General features: G+C 38.7%; 1 protein-coding gene across 4 annotated transcripts in view; it reads left to right on the top strand.

Annotated features, from left to right (window-relative positions):
- The first annotated feature begins 6,504 nt into the window (after positions 1–6,504).
- METAP1D (methionyl aminopeptidase type 1D, mitochondrial) overlaps positions 6,505–23,241 on the top strand; it is a 46,663-nt gene continuing 29,926 nt past the window's right edge. For 2 of the 4 annotated variants that reach the window (XM_033064669.2, XM_033064670.2), the window contains exon 1: positions 6,528–6,574. Coding sequence is in view for 1 of the 4 variants with exons in the window: in XM_033064668.1 (XP_032920559.1) it covers positions 6,526–6,574 (49 nt within the window). In the remaining 3 variants the exon portion in view is untranslated. Of the gene's footprint in view, positions 6,575–23,241 lie in introns of all 4 variants that reach the window. The other 2 variants (XM_033064668.1, XM_033064666.2) reach the window with 2 other exon arrangements.

The following is a 23,241-nucleotide window of genomic DNA, read 5'->3' as shown; positions in this document are numbered from 1 at the left end:
GGCTTGGGAACATTCTAAGATGTTGGGATGTGCCTGTGAACTGCGGAACTTCTTAGCATGAAAAATAGGAATAAACAGTTTCCTAGAGGTCTAGAAATTTTGAATCCTTCCATCCTGCAGCAGATTACAGCTTCTGCAGCTCTGCTACCAGGAAAAAACCTTGTGAGTACACCCTAATCCATTACACTAAATTAAAACAATTATCTGAAGCAATCTTCATCAGCAAATTAAACTAGCCCTGCTGACTTTGTCTGGAGTGGTCTTAACTGTCTGGACTATCCTTTCCCTTGGCACAGAGAAGGAAGCAATAATATTGTTGGACAGCTAGAAAACTACACCAGTTCTGACACTGCTGGGGGGCGTATGCCGGTTTCCTTCAGTAGGTTTATGGGAGGCATCTGTTTGAGCTAACATTTTAGAGACTCTGCTTTCACAGTAAAATTGCCTAAATACCCACATTTCAGGATGCTGCTAGACAAAGTCCTAGTTTGCCAGTCTGGATATTTTGTTCATGATTTTCCACCAGATAACCAATTTCACCTGCAAGTGAACTGTAGGATTCTTGTCTCAGAAGTACTCACAGCAGCAACTCTAGTTGTTCAGCGAGTCATATTGTGAAATAAAAAAGTGCAATGCTATTTGTAAAAGTTTAGTAAGTTTTGCGTAATGTTTGAATTTCTGTATTATAACTAAGAACAGAGACCTCCTACTATATTTAAACAAATACTTTGTGGTGTAGTACACAACTAGTGTTGCTTGACTTTTGTGTGCTGAGAAGACCTGTGAACTACTAACAGGTGTCTGTATGGAATTGCAAGTAGGTACTGGAGGGTTTCAATTGTGTGGATTTGTGAGCTGACAAATTAACGCAGGCTTAGTAGCAGCTCTTTCACTAGATGTTGGGGGCATATGAATTGGAGAGCTGAAGCTGAATGCTATTGGAGTCCTTTCCTATTCTGAGCACAATATGATGCGAAAGTAATCCTGGATTAAAAATATTTTTGTTCAAATACTTAAGCTGTAATCCTAGGTTTCTTAAGGTGCTATTGTTCTTTTCAGTTATTATTAGCTGACAGAAACTTAAAGCAAATACTAATAATAATCTTATTAATAATAAGTTTATGTGACTTTTTTCTGCATTTTGATAAAATCCAAATTCTTCAGTCACTTTACTCAGATTTCAAGTGAAACTTTGCTCATCATACTGATAAAGCATTTTAGGGAGTTTTTTACATTTGAATATTCAGAATGTGCATAAGATTTCTGAGTATATTTATAAAGTTTTTAATTGTAGATGCTTCTGGCATCAGGATGCTGGTTTGCCCTTCCATCACTTACAAGTCCAGCCATGGCAACAGTGAACCTACTTCCAAGTAATTCAGTAAAATAATGAATTTAGTTCAATTGACAGACACAATTTTTCTTCCAATGTAAAGATATTGTCAACAGTGCTAATGCAAGATTTTGTCCTAAGAGGTAAATAAAGCTCTGAAAAGTGTTTTGTGTTCAGAAACCTGGGTCAAACTGTTCCCTTTCAGGTATTTTAAAACATAAAAGTTACCTACTGCAGATACTAGGAAGCAACTTGTTCAACAACTAATAATCTCAAGAAATACAACAGAATACCTATAGCTTCAGAACTGAGAAAGCAAACCACCAGAAGCTGCAGGATTTGAAGAACACTGACTGCTGTAGTTGTGGGAATAAAGATCTGTGTGTTGCTGAAGGAGTGTCTTGGGCAGCAAATGTCTTTGCCTCCTACGAACCAACACACAAAGCTGCTATGTGGCAGTTTAGGCAATTCAAGACTGACCTATTGTCTCTCTCTGCAATTTCAGCAGGAGGGTAAGCAGCCCATAATGTCTGTATGACGGATTTGTGTGTGCTTATATAGATTTTTTCAATTCCTTTTTTTGTCTCTTACTGAGACTTTGTTGTTCTTTATGCTTCTCCTTTATCATATTTTATGACTGTCAGACACTAGAAAGCTTGAAAATCTTATATTGCATATTTTCCCATTTTGCCTTTCCTTGCAGTGTCAGTTCTGACCTTCTTTCTTCAGTATCAAACTGTTACAACTAGAAATACCTGTTACATTGGTAAGCCTATTATATAAAACCTTGGAGTTTCAGCTTTCAAATTTAAAATTATTCTGTAATGCTGCTGCTTTGTGAAACATTGCTTGCTAGGATAATTTGGACTTGAAAAAAAAGCGTAGTAAAATATTAACATCTGTATCTCATAAGCAAGTATGTGTTGCAGATATTTTCTGTTTTCTGAAAAAAAGCAGCCTAAAGTCATCAGAAATATTTTCCCCCATGTGGTCATTCATGATTTTCAGTAATTTCAACTGGTTTACACTGCTAGCTCTTTTCTCCAGTGATCAGAAAGATTTCAATCTTTCTATTCTGGGTTCTTTCTATTAAAACATTCAATTTACAAAAGGCAGTTAACCACACCAGTGACAATATTTGGAATTGTGAGGCTAAAAATTTAGTGCAGCCAGTAGAAATGGAAGGCTATTACACAAAGCAGTACAAATAGATGCAAGCTTAGCTCAGGCAGGGCATGCTATCTGCCTTCATACTGGCTTATAATTGGTGGGAAAATTGTAGGAATGAGCTTGCCTATCACTCATCTTTTTTTACAATGTAAAAAGAAAAATAATGCAACTAGCGGTTCCTGCTCATAGTTACTAATTCAAATACGTGCTTACCAGGTTCTTTGTTCCTTGCACTAAAGCCTTCAGTAATACACATCACAAGAAACAAGATTACACACTGTGTATCTGAGCTTCCTTTTGGATCTAGAATGGTACAAGCTAGTGTACAAAGGTTCATTAATCTAACAGTTTTCAGATTTCCATGTTCGAAATATTTTTAATTCTCCAGAAAAGAGGCATATTGGAAAAAATGTCCTACTTTGGCTCTTCAAAGCTCATTTCAGACATAAGGCTCCAACCCAAACTGGAGGAATCTCAGGTACTGAAGTCAAAGCCTTGGGAAGAGGATTCAGAATTCCCTCTTTGCCTTTACAAAAAAAACCAATGTAACAGGAGCAGTACTGTGCACTGTTTTGTTTTGTTTTCTGAGAGTAGCACTAGCTTCTCTCTTAAATAAAGAACATGTAATGCTGTAAACATTCCTCACACAGGTGGTATGTACTCCATTTGTGGTTGTTGCACAGTTTGAGCTGAAAAGATAAAATGTAAAGAAAATCTAGATCAATGGGAAGAGCTTGACATCCCTTTTTTTGTTTCTAAATGGTAGGGCACTAAGGGAGGTGTTCCATGCTCAATAGCAGCTATTTTTAGTTGCTTCCCTTTCTTCTAGTTAAGCTTTTCTCTGAGCTATATGGGGTGTTCATGTTTTAAAACTTCATCGTTTCATAGAAAAGAGAAAATCTCTGCCTAGAATGAATTTAATATGATAGGGACCCGTAAATAAGTTATTTTTCTTTACCTCGAGGTGTAATAAGTTTTATTTGGTGTAGCTTTACCTATTTATATAAATTTTATATCACTGATGTAGGAGATTTCTGGGTTTTGCGATTTCAAGGCTTCAAACTCTCTCACCCTGGACCAGATAAACATCAGTGCTGAAAAAAGAACACCTATTTGTGATTAGAGCAGGACCCAAACAGTGCCAGTCTTATCAGCAAAAGTTGCTGTGGAATTAAATAATTTTTTAAGACAATCTTAGATAAGGAAGTGTAAGCCTAACCTCAGCTGCTATACTTAAACTAGAAGTGTGTTTCTATATTGCTGTGTGAAAGATTTTGTGTGTGCATAAGATACAACTCTGTTGTCTTACAGAATGTTACAGACTGCTTTGAAACTTGCATGTAAAAACCTAGCTTTATGTCTTCTTTAGCACACTTTTCATTATTTTAATATCAGCCTGGTCAGTTTTGGGAGGAAATCAAGTTGAGATTCTACATTTAGTGCTTGGTGGCTTTGACAGCACAGAACCAATGTAAGTGAGATGGGATGTGAAACATTCTTCAAGGAGAGTCTTTCACACAGTCATGTTAAATAAACCCTAGACTGAAAAGTGGTTTCTCCAAAACTGCCTCTCAACTTGATGTTCAGGATGTCTTGAGACATCACTGTCCATCTTAAACATTTCAGGGGATTTGTCAATTGTAACCAAAAGACAATTATACACATGAAGAAGAAAGTGATGTATTTACTTTCAGTGACAATTTGAATACAGTGGAGTATGATTTTTCCAGATTTGCTGTGTTAGGATCTGGTGTGTCTCTTTTCAGAGATATTCACTCCCATTTTTAGGTCCTAAAAACTATATCTGTTGTTTGTATTTCTTAGCAAAAGGAGAAAACCCGCATCTAAGCATAAATTAGAGACTACTGAATAATGACTGTTGCATCCAGAGACTGCAAAAATTACACAGTTTGCTTGAAATGTTATTGATCGTAATTTGATTGATCCCCTCTTGCTTTCTGGCATGCAAAAATAATTGGTCCAATCTAACCGCTAATCAGTACCTACAAGTATTTGTGAAATAGCCTGACACTTAAGGACAAGGTAATTACAAAGGTGGTAGCAGCATAACTGGAATTGCCTCCATTTTGTTATGCCATCCACCAATTTTCAGGCTGTTACAGTAAGGAATTTAGGGCTTACATATGCAGACAAAAGCCAAGCATTCACTTCATTTTCTCTGACAGTGGCCTCATTCCATTGAGTAGGAAATACTTGCTGACTCAAGAAAGGTGAGACTAGGCTACCTTAGAGCTCTCTGTTTCTCTTCTTTAGTGGCAGTTGAGGAAAACTGGCAAGTAACTCGTCATACATGGGTACTTTGACGTGAAGTGTGCTGTTCTCTTTAAGCACACACAAGCACACTCACTCAAGAGTATATATAGTTGCTTAGGACAAGCAGCAAAATGTGTGATTGCTTTACACTGCACATGGATGTTATAGAACTAGTGGTTGAGTGTCTGGATTCCTAAAGCCTTGCCAAGATACAAAAGAGAATAAAATGATGCCTAATGCCATTCACACTCCTGATAGACCATACTACATTGTAGAATTAGGAACAAAGTGAAGACGTGCACATTTTGGCCCTGCAAATGGAATGTGTGCGTAGCTCTCACCAGTGAGCAGTGGGTAATGGTGCTCACGAGGTGTAACTGAGCAGTTTAGCAATGCTCTCTCTATACTTATTTCTGTGAAAATCTTACCATTCTCCCCTCACTGAATAATGATGATGAAACATGTCAGTTTATGCAGAATGAGGCTATAAGAAGTCGAATGTTTTATTTTTTGGAGGCAGTGCAAGGTATTGTATTGATCTTTAAACTACTGTGTAGTCTGGATATAAGCATTATGATAGGCTGCCTATCATGCTGTGGCAGCTGATTAAGAGATGCACCTTTAAGTTTAAGAGGATCACAGCATATTTTTTTAATCAGAGAATGCTTGGAATTTGCTCCTAAAATCAGAAATGCTTGAAGTGTAACTTTTAAGTTCATAATTTTGGGGGGGCTTTTTCTAAAACACATGTAGGTAAATATGCTCAGCATTCCCATCCACCTTGGGCTCTGAGTCTATTCTTAATCATAAAACTTGTACATGGGAAGTTAAAAACTACTGTACCAGGAGATAAATAAATCTGGAGATAAACAGCCTCAGTTCTCATTTGACAATTTCCTTACTTATCCCACAGTTTACCCCTGTGTGTGTACACATAAATGCATGTAAGGACACCAAGATCATGACGTGTGTGAGCATGTAACAAAGGATTACTTGTATTACTTTATATTTTGGAATGCACCCAGGTGGGTTTTGAATGTCTCCAGAATATTCAGCCCTTCCCTGGGCAGCCTGCTCCAGTGCTTTGCCACCCTCAACACAAAGCTCTTCTTCATGTTGAGATGAAATCTGTGTTTTATTTATGGCCATTGCTCCTCATCCTGTCACTTGGCACCACTGAAAAACGTCTGACACCATGCTCTTGGCACCTGCCTTCGAGATATTCCTTTGCATTAATTAGTTCACGAAGAGTAGTTCGTATTTTATTCACAGATGTACAAGTTGAGGGGAGGGTCATGGTGTTTGCTTGCTTGCTTAGTTGGTTGGGTTTTGTTTTTGTTTTTTTTGTTTTTTTTGGTTTTTTTTTTTTTTTTTGCCATTAAAAAATAAAGAGGTAGCTCCAGGACTCATGGAATAGCATGGTTGCAACTTAATGCGGGACAGAGCCCCACTTTGGGCAGTTCTGTCTCACTGCCATGGCGGAAGGAGCAGTCACCAGTCCCGCTAGGGATGCAGTGGAGCTGAGCAGGGAGGGGCGGTACAGCAGGGCAGCTGGCAGCACCTGCGGGCACCAGCGAGCCGCGGACAGACGGACGGACGGGCGCGGTGCGGGCGGCCCCGGCGGGACAGATCCCGCCCGCCGCCCTCACGCCCGCCGCCCTCACACCGCCGCCCTCACACCGGCCGAGGGCGGGAGGGGGGCGCTCCCGGCCCGCCCGCCGCCACCCGCGGCCACGTGACCGCCTCACATGGGCAGCATGGCGGCGCCCAGAGCCGCCCGCGCGCTGCGGAGCGGAGGTGAGTGCGCGCCGCCGCCGGGGTGAGGCTCGGGCCCGGCCGCCGCTCTGCCCTGCCCTGCCATGCCCTGCCCTGGCCGCCGCTGCCGCGCCGCTGCTCAGTCGGGGCTCGCTTTGAAATCGAGGAGCCAAAGGTCCCGCCGCCGCCGCGCCTGCCGAGGGCTGCGGGAGTGCACTCCGCCGGGCGGGGGGCAGCGTGTGGCGGCGGGGCCCTCAGCAGCGGCCGCAGCTGTCAAGTCTCGGCTTCTATGAGGGCGTGTTCCCCCGGCGCTGTGCTGGGTGCGGGGCCGGCACACGGCAGCTGCCGCCGTCCCGGGGACCCGCGGCGCGGGAAGGATGTGGGAATGTTTTGCTCTAGTCTTGCTGTGGTGATTTTTGCTGCTGAAGTAATCTGACATAAATATACGGGTTTCTTCTGCCAACCCGTTCGACTGCAGAACTTCTTACCTGCTGGCACATCCGTCTGTGTCATGGCTTTTCGGGGCCCGTTGTCCCCCGTGCCCCGGGGTTCTCTGACGAGCACTTTTCCTACCACATCACCTTTCACAGGCTGAAGTGTGCCCACGTCCTACATCCGTCATCAGCCCCATGCGCACTTAAAAACCCAATGCCTGTCATCCGGTTAAAAGAACTAGCGAATTAAATTTGTTAAGCCTTCCTACCTTCTGTTCAGTCATCAAACCTTGTTCAACTTCCCTAGGAGATATGCTTTGAGATTTGAGAAAGTCAAGCTGTCATAGTTAAGACTGATTAAATGAGACCAAATTTTCCCCGAATTGGACAGTTCAGTGCAATTTAATTTGCAAATACTGAAAGACAAAAGTAATTTAAATCAGGTTCCTGTTCACCTAAGGGTATCTGTTCTATCTTAATTGAAAAAAATTACTTATTTATAGCCTCTTTTGTGTTTTCTTTCTAATGTATCTGATGTTACTTTTTATAAATGAAGAAAATTTTCTTTATTATGGAATTGTTTCTGCATAAGTGCATTTGAGCAGCAGCATTCTTGGAAGTTTGTGTACTGATTAAATACTTTCTCCACATGTCACAAGGACTTAGGTTAGCCAAAAAGTCCCCTTTATTAAAGTAGAAAATTTCCTGAAAGATACTAGGAAAATAAAAAGTACTTTTTGGCAATCATGTAGGAAAGTTATTTGAATAGTCTCTGCCTTGCTAATGTCAGCATTCAAACACTTTCAATCCAAGAAGAAGGCACACAGCTCTTTAGGGTGTGAGTGTTTTCCACAGAGCTTTGTGAAATTCTGTATGCTCAAATGCTGCAATTCAGAGTGGACTAGAAGTAGATTGAACTGCACTTTAGCTATCACTTTTTCTTGAAGAGTATTAAAAAAAAATTTTACAAGTGATGCATAGGAATGTGGGTTGAATTTACTGTTTTGTAAAAGAAAACTAGGAAACACCTAGAACACAGACACATCAAGTCACTGTCACAGTTTGTAGTTAGAAATAGTATGGATTATGTGCTGATTCACTGGCTTGTAAATGGTCTGATTAGATATTATCACAGTTTCAGGTATTATCATAATTGAATCTGTGCTACTTTATTGGTAATAAAGTAGAAGACATGAAAGAACTGCATTTATATCTACAGTTGTATCTTATATTATTTAAAGCATAGTAATCTCTTACAGATCTGTTTATTTTATACAGGTAAATGGTTGTAGAGTAGAAACCCCTAATTTCTTATAATGAAATTTCAGGATTTAGAGCCATAGGGAAATAATTGATGAGAAGACATCCCATGTAAAAGGGGTTACTTTTGTGTTACATACTGATATAACTGATTCCTGATCTTGTTTCCCTAGCAATGAACAAGAATTCTGTGGTAATCTGTGTGATTTACTATGGGCCAGGTTTTTAAAGTCAGTTCAGTATAGACTGACAGGGTGTGATACATCCCTTGCATATGCAGTTTGTGTTCCCAGGCTGTTTACTTGGTAAGGGGCTGAGCTGCCTTGTTCAGCCCCTCATGGAACTGGGAATTTGTCCACAGGCTCCTTGGTGGGGAACCTGGAAACTGCACCTGACTAAAAGCTAAAGCTGTCTCCAGTACCACAGGATGTGAGACGTTGTGAAGTGCTTCTTCTCCTGTGACTACAGAGCCTTTTAGAGATGGTTTTTTTCAAAATTTTTCTGAGAATGTTACTCTTTCCCCTCTGTTGGAAAATGAGGAGGACTTACATAAGTGTGGTTTTAAACATTTTTTTTTTTTTATGAAAGCAGAGGGACATAGCTGGAGTTGATTCTGTTGCAGTACAGCAGTACAGCTTCAAATCCTAACACTTTCAAGTTTGCCCAGAAGCGGCAAGTCTCATTAGAAATGAGTTGGTTGGGGTTTTTTTTGGTTGGTTGGTTGGTTGGTTGGGGTTTTTTTTGTTTGTTTGGTTTGTTGTTTTTTTTTCTTTTTGGGCCATATAGGTCGCAAGTTTGGTTCACAAGCCTTGTCAGTAATGCATGGTTGAGTATTTTCTATACTTCATAGTTAGGTTAGCCAAAACTGTCTACATTAAAGGAATAATAAACTCTACTCCGGCAGGGTATTTATATGAAAATCCTGAAACACTACACAAGTTAGAAACATTAGTGGGACTAATAAAGAATTTGTAGCAAGTGACTGAGGCAATGTGTTCTAGTTTACATGCTCTAGACAGAATGCAGACATGTACGTAATTTTACATATTTTTTCTTTCTGGTCAGACATGGCTTTGACATTTAGGATGGTAAAACTGGTAATCAACTTTTAAATTGCCATTTTATGTTGGACTCTGTGTGTTACTGTACAGAAGTGTGCTATGGAGTCTCCATCTGGGAAGTGATTAAATAGATAATGTATTGTAACTGCTTTACTGAACCTTTTACTGAGCAGTCTTTCTGATACAGTTCATTTCTTGCTTTTTTTTTAATCTGCAGACCTTGGTAATGCTCATGGTTTTACAAAATTCAAACTTTTAGCATTTCTAAGGGGAAGTGAAAAGACTCAAAATTGTATTTTTTTTTTTTTCTGAAATCAGAGTATTCATTTCACCTTTTTTTTTGCTGCCATATGCTACTAAATCAGTCTGTTTCCATCTTTCTGATGATGCATTTTGAAACAGGAATTATATTTCTTTTTTGAAAATTGTTATAGCTTGCTCTTTGATAAGCATATTTAACTAGAAATTTCAGCATAATAGATGCCATTCTCGTGTTCAGAATGAATCATAAAAATCTTGTTAGCACTGTTAATATTCAAATGGTCGAAGTATCTCTTTGTATTTTTCTTGCTGTTAGAAAGAATTCCAGAAATGTACAACTCAAACAATTGATCCTCACTTATAGTAACTTCCAGTACTTTTAACCTAATGCTTTTTTAAAAATTAGCCATAGAATATACAGATAATAGTTTTGGGGAGACTTGACTGTTTCCTGGTATTCCAGAGTTACATTTAAATATGTCCTGTAATTCTGATTTTTTTTTTTTTTTAATTTAAAATGTGTGCAAGAGAGTTTTCAAGATCAAACGTGCTGGGCTGCATTGTGCAATATATGAGTTGGGCAATTAGCTGGAAGAAAATATTAATTCACATTTTCCATTAATTTGTAGACAGACTCATGTCTCCAGAATTTAACATTAGCATTATGAGCTGCAAGTGATGCATGGTGGAAGTTCAAACCATTTGATTGTAGTACACTTTCAACATTTTTTGAATTATCTAAGGTATTTTCATCCCTGTTTTGAAAATAATCAGGCCAGCAAGAAGTTATTCCCATTTCAACTGTGCAGCAGCTCTGGGGAAGACATGCACTTTCATGGTTTGAGGCACGAGAGAAAAATATTCCCCTTTCAATAAAGTGTTTAATTGTTCTGTTCTTTCAGTTGAGAGGTAATGTATTGTTGGCAGCACACTGTGCCTCTTTTTCTTACAAGATCTATCACTTCTGGCTGTGGGTGGATGTGTAGGGTGTGGTTTCTCTGTGAGCTTAGGTTTCTCAGCATTAGCTAAGATTGCCTTTAAATGAAGGAAAGTCATTAGCAAATGTCCTGGACAGCTTCTGAAAATCAACATTTTCTGCCACATCAACAGCTTTAGTGACCCACACCTACTCTTGTAGCCATTCATTTCAGACTAAGAAGTCTTTTCTCCTTTGTGGGAAGGTGCCCATTGCCCTGGCACCAGAGCATCACCATTGTGGTTATACCTAAAACCCACATAGAGACAAAGTTAATGACAGGTTCCTGAAGAGTTCTTAGTTTCAGCTTTTTGATAATGCTTTCTCTGCTCTGTATGCCTTATATCTTGGGTGCCCAGGTCCCAGGTAGTGTCCTGTACCTGCCAGTGTTTAGTGTGTGATAAATCTATTTGGCAGGTACATTTTCATATGCCGTAAGTTAAAGAAAGTAAACCCAGCCATAATCCTTCAGGCAAAATTGACCTTGTTTGGAAATGTATTTTGCATGTATCACTTTTCATTTTGTGGAATTTTCCTTAAAGCTCACCTGGAGCTTTCTCTAAGCAGGAAAGATCTACTTTCCATTCCTATGGCAGAGCTCTGAGACTTTTCCACCACCTGCAGAAAGTCATGTCTGTGATTTTAATTCAAGACAGACTGTTCAGTGCTGCCTCGGGACAGCACAGAAGGCAAACATTGTCTCTTCTTTAGGTGTTGCTTCAGTCTTCTACTCTTCAGGCTCACAAATCAGTGTTAACTAGCTCACACTAATGTTAATTTTTTTGCAAAGAACCAAATAACTGATTTAACTTTCTCTATACTCATACAGCAAATCAGTGAAATAAAAAATACCGCTTCACGATCTTTAGAGATTAAATTGAAGGGAAGAAAAATTCTAAAACTCCTAAAATCTATACTGGAATATGACCCTGCTGAGGTTATATGCAGGATCAAACTGTGAAGTGTCTGGCTATTCGTGCTTGCATGTTCTATTACTTAAAACATCAAGAATAGTGGTAGAGTATATGACATCTCTGATGGCCTCTAAGCTTGTTTAGAGTAATATAAGCATTTGAGGAGACAAAATGAAGGATTGAATCATTCCTAAAGAAATTATGGACCTCAAATAGTGAATTACCTTGTATTTTAGAGCAGATCGCTTCACTCCCTAAAATCACAGGATCAAATGTGAGCGTATAATAATTTTTTTTTCCTCTGAGAGCTCACAGTGCAGATAGCTAAGGCAGGCAAAAGGGGCTGAAATCATGAGCACTAGCTGATGGATGGAGAAACTCTAGCACTGAGGGACTAATTTCTGGAGGGTTTTGTGGCAGCACAGCATCAGCATGAAACAGGGACTGAACCTGCCCTGGTTCCTGCTGCTCCTGTTACTAGGCAAACATGCAGTTTAGCAGAGGATATAGGTAAAGTGGCTTTCTAGACTTAGATACTGAATTTCTTTTACTCAAATTTTTATATTGAATTACTCTACCTAGATCAGAAGCTGAATTTAAGATGCACATAAGAATCAACATACCACATATCTGTAAAGTTTGGGATTTGTGTGTCATGGGTGTTCTCTGGCTGTGCAGGGAAAGCTCTACTTAGCCAGTTTGAAACACTTAACCTCATTTCTTGTTGTGGCTTTCCATGTATAGCTGTAGTTGGAGTGTAAAGTTGAGGCTACCAAAAATATTTCTGTGGTGATATGGTATTTTCTTTTATTTTATTCTGAAGAAATGTGAATTTTGGCTGAAGTCACCTTAAAGACAAGCTGCTACTGGTTTTGAACCTGTTTTGATGCTAAAGCTGCAGTGGAGGTCTGTGTCATGAAATCTAAACTGGTTTTCCTTTCCATGCTATTTGGATATAGTAGACATGATGTTCTGATTGTGACAGTTGTGAATTAAGAGGAAATCTAAACAAAAGCTTAGGAGCTTTTGAGCATTCTTCAGTGACAGTCCTGCTGGTCCACTGCAGTCTGTGATTTCAAAGCAGTACTTGATCATGTATGCAGTCTGAAAAGGCCTTTTCTGTGCTAAAACTACCTGTAGGGCACCCAGTTACATGATCTTATCAACTGGGGATTGATAATTTTCCTTTTTTTTGGTTCCTCCTTCCTTCTCCATTCCCAAAAAAGCACATTCCTATAGTGCTTCAGTATGCACATCTGGTGGGAGTCTTGCTGCCTCTTCTTCTCTTTGACAGTTTGACATGTTGATGTGCCATGATGGGTAGCTTGCAGTGCTTCTAGACACCACATCCCAGTGCTGTTGATCTAGCAATACTTATTAGCGTGAAAGTTTAATTTGAAAACATTTTGAAGTCATGTAGTAGGAGGGAGAGTGGGTTACATGGCAATGACTTCTTTTTAGTGTTTTGTCTATTCAGGCCATGTGTATTTGTCATAGTGGTTTCTTTCCTAAGCATTTCTATTTAAAATCGATGTTTGTTAACATATGCTTGTCTGCCCCATCCAGCTTTCTTATTATCTATGCAAAAAGGCAAGAGAACGTATATAAGGAAAGTCTTTATGTTGTAAACTTTTTGCCTTACAGTTATTGCGTCCTGTAGAAAGAGGCTGTTTGGCTACAGCCTTGTTTTAATTTCATTTTTCAGTTTTCAGTTACACATTTCTGGAGTCTCTCTGACCACTGCTGTTACCTGATGGCGCCTATATTTCATCAAGTTTAGACAAGCAGTCTACCTGGACTTAGGCCCAGAGGAGCTGCCGTAACTGATGAACATGATCCCCTCTGCCTGGGAATTCAAGACCTATAGAACCATAATTCCCAAGGGAATTGAAAGAAAAATGTGTTCAGACCTTACCTCTTGCTTTTTTTTTATTTTCTTTGTTGTTTTTATGGAGCATTGCCTTGTACTGATGGGTAGCATACTTTACCACGAGTGAAATCTGGTACTGGTTTGCTGATGATTAGGAGAAAAGATTCTTTTTAACCTACCCTGAAAACAGAAGCAGGAAAGAATAGAGCACACAGAGACAGACATGAGTTGCTGTGACATTCCTTCATTACTGTGTACAAATAAAGTGAGGAGTTATTGAACAAAATAGCCAAACAAAATGTTGCAGCATTGCTGTTATGATGTTGAGTGGTTTTTTACTGCATAATCATTTCTGACTTCCAGAGTTTAGTGGATACAATTGTATATTTTAATTTTTTTCTTGCATGCTGCTCTTTAATTTATTTCATTCTGTTGAAAAAACTGTGTTATGCAAAGATTGCATATTATTTTAGCTGTAGAATATTATGGTGGAGTTTTTAATTTAGAAAATATTTTTAGATTTTCTTTTTTTGTTGGTGATTGCAGAATGAATGTTAGTATTTGATGTAATTAAATTTAAATGCATTTCCTGTAGGTGATATATTAGTTTGCTCTTATATGCTTTTATTTTCATTGGGAGTTGTAGATTTGACATATTGTTTTTAAAAGGATGGTGTTGGTGGACAGACACAAGCTCACTTTAAATTGATGAAATAATAAGCTTAGAAGTCTTCTAAATTTGGGGAACTTGTAGTTTCTGCTTAATGATCAGGAGTTGTTTCTTCATGTTGCTTTGGATTATATGGGCTTGTTTTTGTTTTTCTTTATAAATTTAAAACATTAAGATGGGGAAGAGTAATTAAAGGCTACTACTTTCTTCTTATTCTGCTTTTTATACCCAGGTCAACTGGGCAGGCTGGCAGAGCTCTTTTAGCTACATACATTTTTGCCATTCACTTCTTTTACTGCTCATGTTTGCTTAACTAACATGTTATGACATTACCATTACAGAGAGATCTTTTCTTCAATATCTTATGAAAAAGTGGGGTTTATTTTTCTGTTATTGTAGCAGTTTGTATGATGGACCTATATTTTTATACATGAGCTGTTTACCCAGGGAGGAATTACAGTGGCTGGAGAACTTGCTAAGCTCTAGATTCACAAATTTGAAGACTGAAGAGATAAGAATTTTCAGATTTATATATATAAATCTAGTTCCTAATAAACATCTGAAATAAAGATGTTATTACTAGAAGTTCATTATTAGTTTTCTCCATGTAAGGGAATGTAAAGTCTGCTGTAATGCAGTACAGGTATTATATTGTTCACACCTTCCATGTTTCTCATCTGCTTCAGTTTTGACATTCCTGGTATTTCTGAGGTTTAAGAGAAATCATATCAGATATTTTTAAACCTCAGAAAGTTAAAAGTACAATCATGCAGTGTAACCACATTAAGATTTTTTTTCCGGTCACCAACAGGGAAGAGGATTGCCATTCTTGAAGGGAAAATTTCATTACAAGTTTTTAATAGTTAGAGAGCACCAGAGGAGTGAAGCTGTTTTCTTGAATCATGGCAGTACACAAAGGCCAGAGCCTTCAGGGTTCTGTTGTTTGACTTGTAGGGGTCTCCTGCCCTGGAGTCTATGCAGCAGTTAGAAATAAATAGAGGGAGAGGCAAAGGCTTCTCCCAGCTCAGAGGCTTTTTCAGCTCACTGCTTAGTGGTGAATCAGTTTGAGAATCTATGTTGTGAGTCTCACTTTGGCATCTAATGGACTTCCCACTTCCTGGGGCTGGTGATCCTGGTGAGAGCTAGCACTCCCTGGGAGCTTACCAGCTTTGGAAAAGGGAGGGTCTCCAGCTAGACTGGCACTCAACCACTGCCTCACAGTAAAACAAGTTCTGTGGCAGTGTCGCTGAAGAGAAGGTATGATCTCAACACAGAGTGGGGCTCAGGTCCTTCATGGCACTAGGCGCCAGGAGCTAGGGATATTTGGAGTTGGTAAGTGTGCACAGCTTTGGATGAGTCATTGAACTTTCTGTCTTTCTCCATCTACAATGCAGATATTTATCTGCCTTGCAGGTGCATTGGTTGAGATTAATGAATTGTTTGTAAAGCACTTTGAAGATGAAAAGCTCTATAAAAATCCTAAGTAATACTACATATGAGCTCTTGAGTGAATGTAATGGCTGCAATGGCTGCCAGTATTTAAAGCAATTTATAACACACTAAGTATGAAGGCAGTGTATGAAGTCAAGTTCTAGTTTCCATTTAAGAAAAGTCATATTTTCACCAGTTCAGACCGCACCACTAGCCTTTGGATTTATCTAGGATGAAAATAGACTCTAGAAGACTTTTTAAAGGGAACTGTTATAAAATTGTGTTGTTTTATAATAAGGGCTTCTTCTCAGTTGGTAATTTTTTACCCTGTTATATGACTTGTGTTTTGATTACCAGATTCCCATGTTAACGACCTTTTTTTGTTTTGCCAGCTGCTTCTTCTGACACTTACACTTTTGTCTGAACTACTATAACTTTTCTCTCTCTGATCCTTACATATGTCTCTGCAGTTGCCATCAAAGCTTATGTTATCAAAGCAAAGTTCCCCTGCTCAGTGGCTCTTAGCACTCAGGTTTCCCTAGCCCTTCACCTACCCATTGCTTACTTTGGGGCTTCCACAGCAATCCTACCCCGAGAAGTCTCCTGCCCCGGCACTCATCGCCAGCCAGTGCAGCACAGTACGGTGTTCTTCGTCAGGGTGTTTCTCCAGAAATGTCACAGTGAGCTGCCTGGCAGGCAGACAGGAACTGCCCAACGACAGAAGGGACAAAGCTGCCCTGTGCTTGATAGCAGACGTCCCTGGCTGCGACCTGTTGGTTCACTGTTCTTCAGGCTTTTTGAGCACTGGTTTTTGTGAGCATCCTTCAGTGGCAATGTGGACTCCCATGCAGAAAGCTGAAGCAAACTAGTAATGGACTTGCTTTCTAAGTAGAAGTGTTGCTATCAAATTCCCAGGTTATGTTGAGTCACAAGTTGAAAACAACTGTGTATGGTTTGTTATGTACCCATGTAGTCTGTCCAGCTTGGATAATTAAATATTCACTTTAGCCCCAGTCTTGGTTTGCTGCATTGGGTTAGAGATGTAATGGAAACAAATGCCCCACCTTTAATAGATTCACAGTCGTATGTAATTGCTTAACTGTAGTCACCTTCACTTCTTAAGATGTGCCATGTAACCAGAATAGTGCATGTTGTAATTGTAGGAGTAAAATGCAAGAGAGTATGCATGAAAATTTGCGTACCACAGGGTAAGGTCCTGTAGTTTATTGGATGCAATTCAGGCAGGAAAATACAGTATGTGATTATGTTTAGTATAAGTGTCAGAATTCTCTGTTTTGTCATAGTTATTATGTTATATTGCTATGTTTCTAAAATTATCTAGAAGTGAATGGTAAATGTTACCAACTGAACTGTTTCTTGGCAAAGGGCTTTATCTGCATGAGATCTGGCTGTTCCTTGGAGGGCAAGGGAAGTTTGAATTTTTTTTTTTTTTTAATTCCCTCAAGGTACTTCCTATTGAAAACATTATTTGAGTGAAAAATTGGAAATTTTTTATGACATAGAAACAAGGTATGGAAAATTTGTTCATTGTCCTTTTAGAGATTATGTCCTTTCCAAATCAGTCATGTCTTTCCCTTCATAATTTCTGAAGAAAAAGGAGACTGTTAAAAACCTAGTGTTCAACAAGCTGCCCTGCTGCATGGAAGCCTTAGAAGGGAGAATAAAGGGCTCTTCAGAGCTCCTTGGAGGTCTTTTGGCAGACATACTCTTCTAGCGTGCAGCCTGAGAAAACTTCCATGGGTGTTTTTGAAAGTCGCACTGTTCTCTTTTGAGTTTAGATTATAAATAACCAGCCACTCTAACCATCTCTATAAGGTCTCCAGCTTTCACATTTTAAAAATATTTATGTTCAGGTATTCATTGTTAAAACCTGTTTAAAGCTGTGTTTTGTTTTAGATCAAGCTCATTTTGAAGCATGAAGAGCTATTGCAGTAATGAATATTTATACATTAATACTTAGAGCATATCAGATGTTCTCTGTAGAAATTTGTACAATTCTCAGATTATCTGTTTCGTGCTTTCTTGTACATAAATTTAAATTCCATCCTGCCTTATGTATTTCTTTAAAAAGAAGGTCAACAGATGTGGGACAACATTGAAAGAAAATGACAGGTTTGTTTCTCATATAAATTTCAGCTGTTCGGTCTCAGATTTACTGATAGACACAGGTGAAGATGGAGTTGGGCAGAAGCAACAGTAAATTCCTAGCTTCCCTCTGTGTAAAATGGAGGTGCTTTATGTAAGAAATGGTGCAGTCACTGCAAATCTGCTTGTATTCTGCCTGACTTCTCAGCTCTTGAGTGTGCTTGTAAACTCATCTAGAGCTGTTGAGGTGAGGTCCTTTTCCGCTGGACAGAGTGGGTCGGCATCTCACAAAGACATGCTGGGTTGATCCTGAGAGGAGGTGTTGCCTGTAGTCATTTGTGCATCTGAGCATGGAGTCACACTCGTGCCTCGTGGGTGAAATGGTAGGTGATGACAAGGCTCAATGCCATTGCCATGTCCTTTTTGAACTAACACCTCTGAGGTGGCTAGGCAGATCCAACCTCTCTGAGCCATTTCTGGTTGTTCTGAGCTGATTATTAACATAGTGCTTATGAGTAGAAATGGTAGAAATGGGGATTCTTTAAAGAAGTAAATACAGTAGTGAGTCTTGTCAGGGTTTATAAAAATTTATTCATGCTCTAACACACCCTGCTAAATCAGCAGAAGCTCATCTCATGAAAATAGTTCTCTTCTGGGAAAGCTTAAATCAATTGCTCAAAAAGATCAAGTTGTACCAGCAAGAATTATTTTGCTGGTATAACTGTCCCAGCAGCTTTCTGAGAAGTACCATTATGTTGTCTAGGAGTTTTGAGTTGTGGAGTACTCTCCTTAACTAATACATGTTTTCTGACAAGAATGTAATTCCAGAGCAAACCAAAGACTGCAGAAGTGGCTGTTTCTAAAATCTCCTTGATAAAGACAGTCTTTTTTTTGTTCATTTGGAGGCTATGTAGTCCAAATGACTCTTCTGTAAATCTGCTTCACAAAGTCAGCCATAGAGTGAGATAGCTGATGGAAAGACTTGGTCAGACCTTGCTGCAACTGTATCCCCAGCCGTGGAAACCAGATGTGTGTTGCAAACAGGTTGGTGGAGTGTTGGCAACTGGAAGTTCAACAAGATGAAAATGTTCTGCTAATGTGTCTGGGGAAAGGCAGCAGTACTCTCGTGTCTCCTCCAGTGTGACAAGCAGTGACTATGGACTGCCAGCCACTGTGGGATGAGCAAGCATGGCCCAGGCATGGACATAAGGCTTTCAATGGCTGTGCCATTGCCACAGGAACAGCCACATCAGAATCAGCTTTATTGTAGCTTTTTGCCTACTGAATGCACATCAGGAGCCTTGACAATTATGAAGCTGTGGCCAGGGCTGTAAGACTCAAATTCGCAGTCACATCACTCTTCAGTAGGCCATATGTGTAGATCGAGATAGACTTCACATTTTCCATGTGAAAAAATAATGCAGCAGGATTCTTAGCATGTAATTGACTGAATCTAGAAGCTCTGAGTTGAGTTTACAAATTAGTAATTGATTAAATGGATGGCCCTATAGAGAATTTCATAGATTACTGCCCAGTTTTGCAGACAAGGTAGCTAAACATGTTCAGGAGAATTGCCTGTTGTATTTTGCTGGCAAAATAGATTATCTTCATCTTATGGAAAGCAGAACATTTCTTTCTTCTTACAGATTTACCATCTGTGAAGACTGTATAAACCTTTTTCGGTCTAGAAAAAGGAGTTTGAGACCTAAATTTTGCAAAGACTCCTTGCTTACTCTGTCTAGCTTAAAAATCAGACAGTAGAATAATCCAATAAACTGTACAAAGTGAGTGAATAACCTGGTGAAGATAGTTGGGAAATGAAAGTGGTTTTTTTTTTCCCTTTTAGCTTAATGATGTATTTTTTGAATAAAGGAGTCTGAATGTTTGGTACACAATCATTCTGTTACTTTCTGCCTGTTTTATACTTATGTTCTTCCCTTTAGCATTTGTTAGAACAGCTTCCCTTTCTACGGAAGGGCTATGTTATTTATAAATTCCCATTTTATTTGCCATATGCCATATATGAAGTGGGCCACAGATAGTAGTTACATGGCTTGAGAACAGAACCCTTAATTTTGATGTGTTTTTAAACAATTGGCAATAAATGGCCTCATCCTGTGTCCTTTGACTTTAGTGGGAGCTCTGACAAGTGTGTTTACGCCAGAAGAAGCCGGCTGCCAGCGCAGCGGAGCAGGCAGCGCGCCTTTGCTTTCAGCACAGTTGTGTGTCCCCGTGCCAAGAATGAATTTTGCCGATTCAGATTTGCTCAGTTTGTCAACACACAGCTCCCATTGAAGTTCGCAGGACGAGAATCATTCTTGGCACGGGGCCGCGGGCAGCCCGGGGAGCGGCAGCAGCGGGAGCTGAGCGCTGCTGAGGGGAGCAGCGCCCAGCCTGGGCTTCCCAGAGCCCGACTCCTGGAACATGTGTTTGCTGTTGTTGGAGTGGTGGGAAGAATCAGTGATAAAAAGAGATTTCCTAGGTTCGTTTTCAAGGCTATTTTTTTGTGTGTGTGGCTGTCTGGATGATTAATGTGAATAGGAAAATACTGTTGACCCATTTAAATCATGTTAGACAACTTCCATTGCTCATCTACATAATGAAATACACACTGAACATTACAGCCTAAGTATAAGAGCCAGTGAACTACAAAAATAATATTTTACTCATTTAGATTATGAGGTAAAATATAGGACATTAGTACTAATGATAGTATTAAATTTTAAGCCATGCAAATTGCAATTGTCAGTGAAAAAGAACTATAAGTTGAAAAGGCTATTAGCATTTCAGCTTTAACAGTTAATTTGAGTAATTTCTCTTTTCTGCTGGTGTGCAGCTTAAAAAAGTCTATATGCAAAACATTTAATAGCAAGTGCAGTTTTACATTGTTTACATTGTTTTACATTGTTATTTAATTTCAGTCATTAAATAAATGTTAGAAATTAATTTGCAATGATAAAATATATTAACATTTTATATTACAAGAGTAAACTGCAATTTTTACTTCGGTAAAATCAAATATAAAAGGCAAATTATTAGTAACCAACAGATGAAATTATTTTAAGCATTTATTTAAGTACCAAAGCAAAAACAAAAGCCTTTAAAAATATGGATTTTGTCAAATAGTAACAGAATTGTCAGCATTTTAAGCTAAATACAAATTTTGAAGTGCTGAATTTAGGCTGACAGGTTTCTATGGTTACCTACCTTTCCAATAGTTTGGTGAGATGTGTAAATAGGCCTGTGAGTCACTAGTAATTATTTGGGTTTTGTTTGTTATAGTTGTAATTCTGTGTTCAGTTTGGATCTAATACAGTTCATACTACATGCTTTGGTTTATGTATATTTTAGTGTGTATGATTGACAGTGATTGAGCATTTCTTATGGAGTGCTTGGTTTTTTTTGTCATAAGTGATGTATGTTGCTACTTCTGAAAACGTAAACAACTTCTTCCTGTATCACTGTTTGATAAACAGGGATTTTTATGCTAAAAAGAGATCTTTGTAAATGTTGAGCAAGGAGATAAGTGAAAGGTGTTTAAAAAACATTTTAAACACCTCCCAAACATTATACTGTACTCTTCCAAATTCAATCCATAATTCTATCATTGCAGTTCACTCAATGACCCAAATGTCACATATTTATGAATAAGCTTCCAAGTTATGCATTAATAGCACATAGTAATGACTGACGGGTTTAAAAATAAATGTTTTAATCAGGATGCTGCAAGTTATCTGCAGCAAGTTCTTGATTAGAACATCTTCTTGTGCAAAGCATTTTCTTGAAATAAAAATAAGAGCTTATTTCTACCACCACCACAGCAGTTTAACAGAAAAGGCTGTAAACTCTCAGACCTCTCTGCTCATATATTTTGAAATCTGGATTATGGGATGTAATTCCCCAACCTTAGACTCATCACTCTTGCAGAGGACACGTACTTAAAAAACTTACTGTCCTAACATAACTTGTGTTTTCATATGAAAACAGGACAATACAGGTAATTAACAACTTTTAACACAAGGCACGAAATACTACTAGCTGTCCATTTTACCGAATGAGTAGTAATGTAATCTTATTTTATTATGGTATTCATCCCAAAGTTGCTGGCCATGTGCACTTTTCTCCTTAAGTCTGAGATAAGACTGACCTATGATTCAGAAATCATCTTGTGTCCTTAGAGATTTGGCTACAGGTGTATGGAAAAATACTTATTCCAGCATAAAGACTGACTGCCTATTCCTATGTGTCAAGCTACACAAAACATCCTGATACAATGTTCAGGAGCATTCCTAAATTTCCTATGCAAAGATTACGTACTCTTATTTCAGCAATGTTGCTTGCCAGCTGAAAGGGTGGGAAATGGATTTTGTGGTGATCCTGACGTATTTTTTCCATTTCAGGTGGAAATTTAAGAGGTTAAAATAGAATTTTTTTTCTTAACATTTAGTATTGTGTCAGGCATGTGTACAGGACATAAACATGCCAGTTGAAAAACTGTTGTTTCACAGAGCACCTGAAAAGATTTTAACCCAGTAGGGTTCAATGAACATTAGAGCTGTGGGTGGGTGCGTATAAACAACAAGATTTGGTATGGTGCTGTGTGTAAGGACTGTTTGAATAGCTTATTATTTTGATCTGAAACAACTGCTATTTTTAAACTAACTTGTTTCAATAGTTGTTACTTCCCTACAGAATCAAAATCATTAATATAATAACCAATCTTTCTAGCAAAAGTAATTTCTCTGATCTTTTAAGAAATCTAAAGATAGATAGAAAGTGCTTGGAAAATGTATTTAAATATGGAAGCCTGAACAGATATGTTTCTCATTCTAATTTATTCATTTTGTGATAAATTAATTTACTCAATAAAGGAATGCAGTAACATAAGAGGAATGTTTCTCCTGCTAGTCAGAGAAGTTGAAACTTGCCAGATGCTGTGATCTGGAGCCTGAATTCCCTTGATAGTAACTGTGATTGAAACCCTTAATATTGCTTTGTCCAGCTTTTGTACTGGACTTATCTCATTTTTCAGTGGTACTGCTTTAGACAATATTGTCTTTTTATTTTCTTCTTGTGTTTTTCTGTCAGAGACAGAAAATGTAGTAGAAATAACACTGGGATGGAAGGCTCTGTTGGAGGACTGCAATGCCCTGTTCCCCGTGTCTGTACTGCTTGATCCCGTGTTCTGTAATAGACAATTCATTTCCTTTGGTGTATTAATGAATATCACTCAACTGTGTTAGATTGTACTCTTTATTTTTAAAATCCTATAATAAAAGGGGGAAGTACTGTATAAGGATACCAGAATTTTACTCAGTCAGTTCATTTATTTCTTATACTGCCTTGGTGTAACTCTGTGTGTGTGTGTATTTGTACAGAACTGCTCAACTAGTCAAAGGAGATTTTGAAGGATACAGTACCAGTTTTTTCTTCTTGTTTGTTAAAGTTGCACTGTCAGTTGCTACTGATAAAAGGTGGCATCGAGCCAGCTTCCTGAAGGAGCTGTGGGGAGGGTCATGGCTTGTCATGACCTGGGCACCGGTACTTGAATGTTGTTATTATTGGGATGAAGTACCCTTAGGCTGTCATCCTTCCTGTAAATAGAAGGGGTTCTGATTCTCTGTGGTTTCCCAGTTTATCAACTTGCAGAACAGCTATTTTGTTGGTCCTAAGTTTGACTGAATAATGAATTTGAAGCACAGCACTATTCCAGAATGATTCATCAT

The sequence above is a fragment of the Catharus ustulatus genome, chromosome 7 (assembly GCF_009819885.2).
Source record: "Catharus ustulatus isolate bCatUst1 chromosome 7, bCatUst1.pri.v2, whole genome shotgun sequence".
Lineage (NCBI taxonomy): Eukaryota > Metazoa > Chordata > Aves > Passeriformes > Turdidae > Catharus > Catharus ustulatus.
The sequence above is the reverse complement of the archived record's forward strand: the minus strand, read 5'-3'. Positions and strand labels throughout refer to the sequence as shown.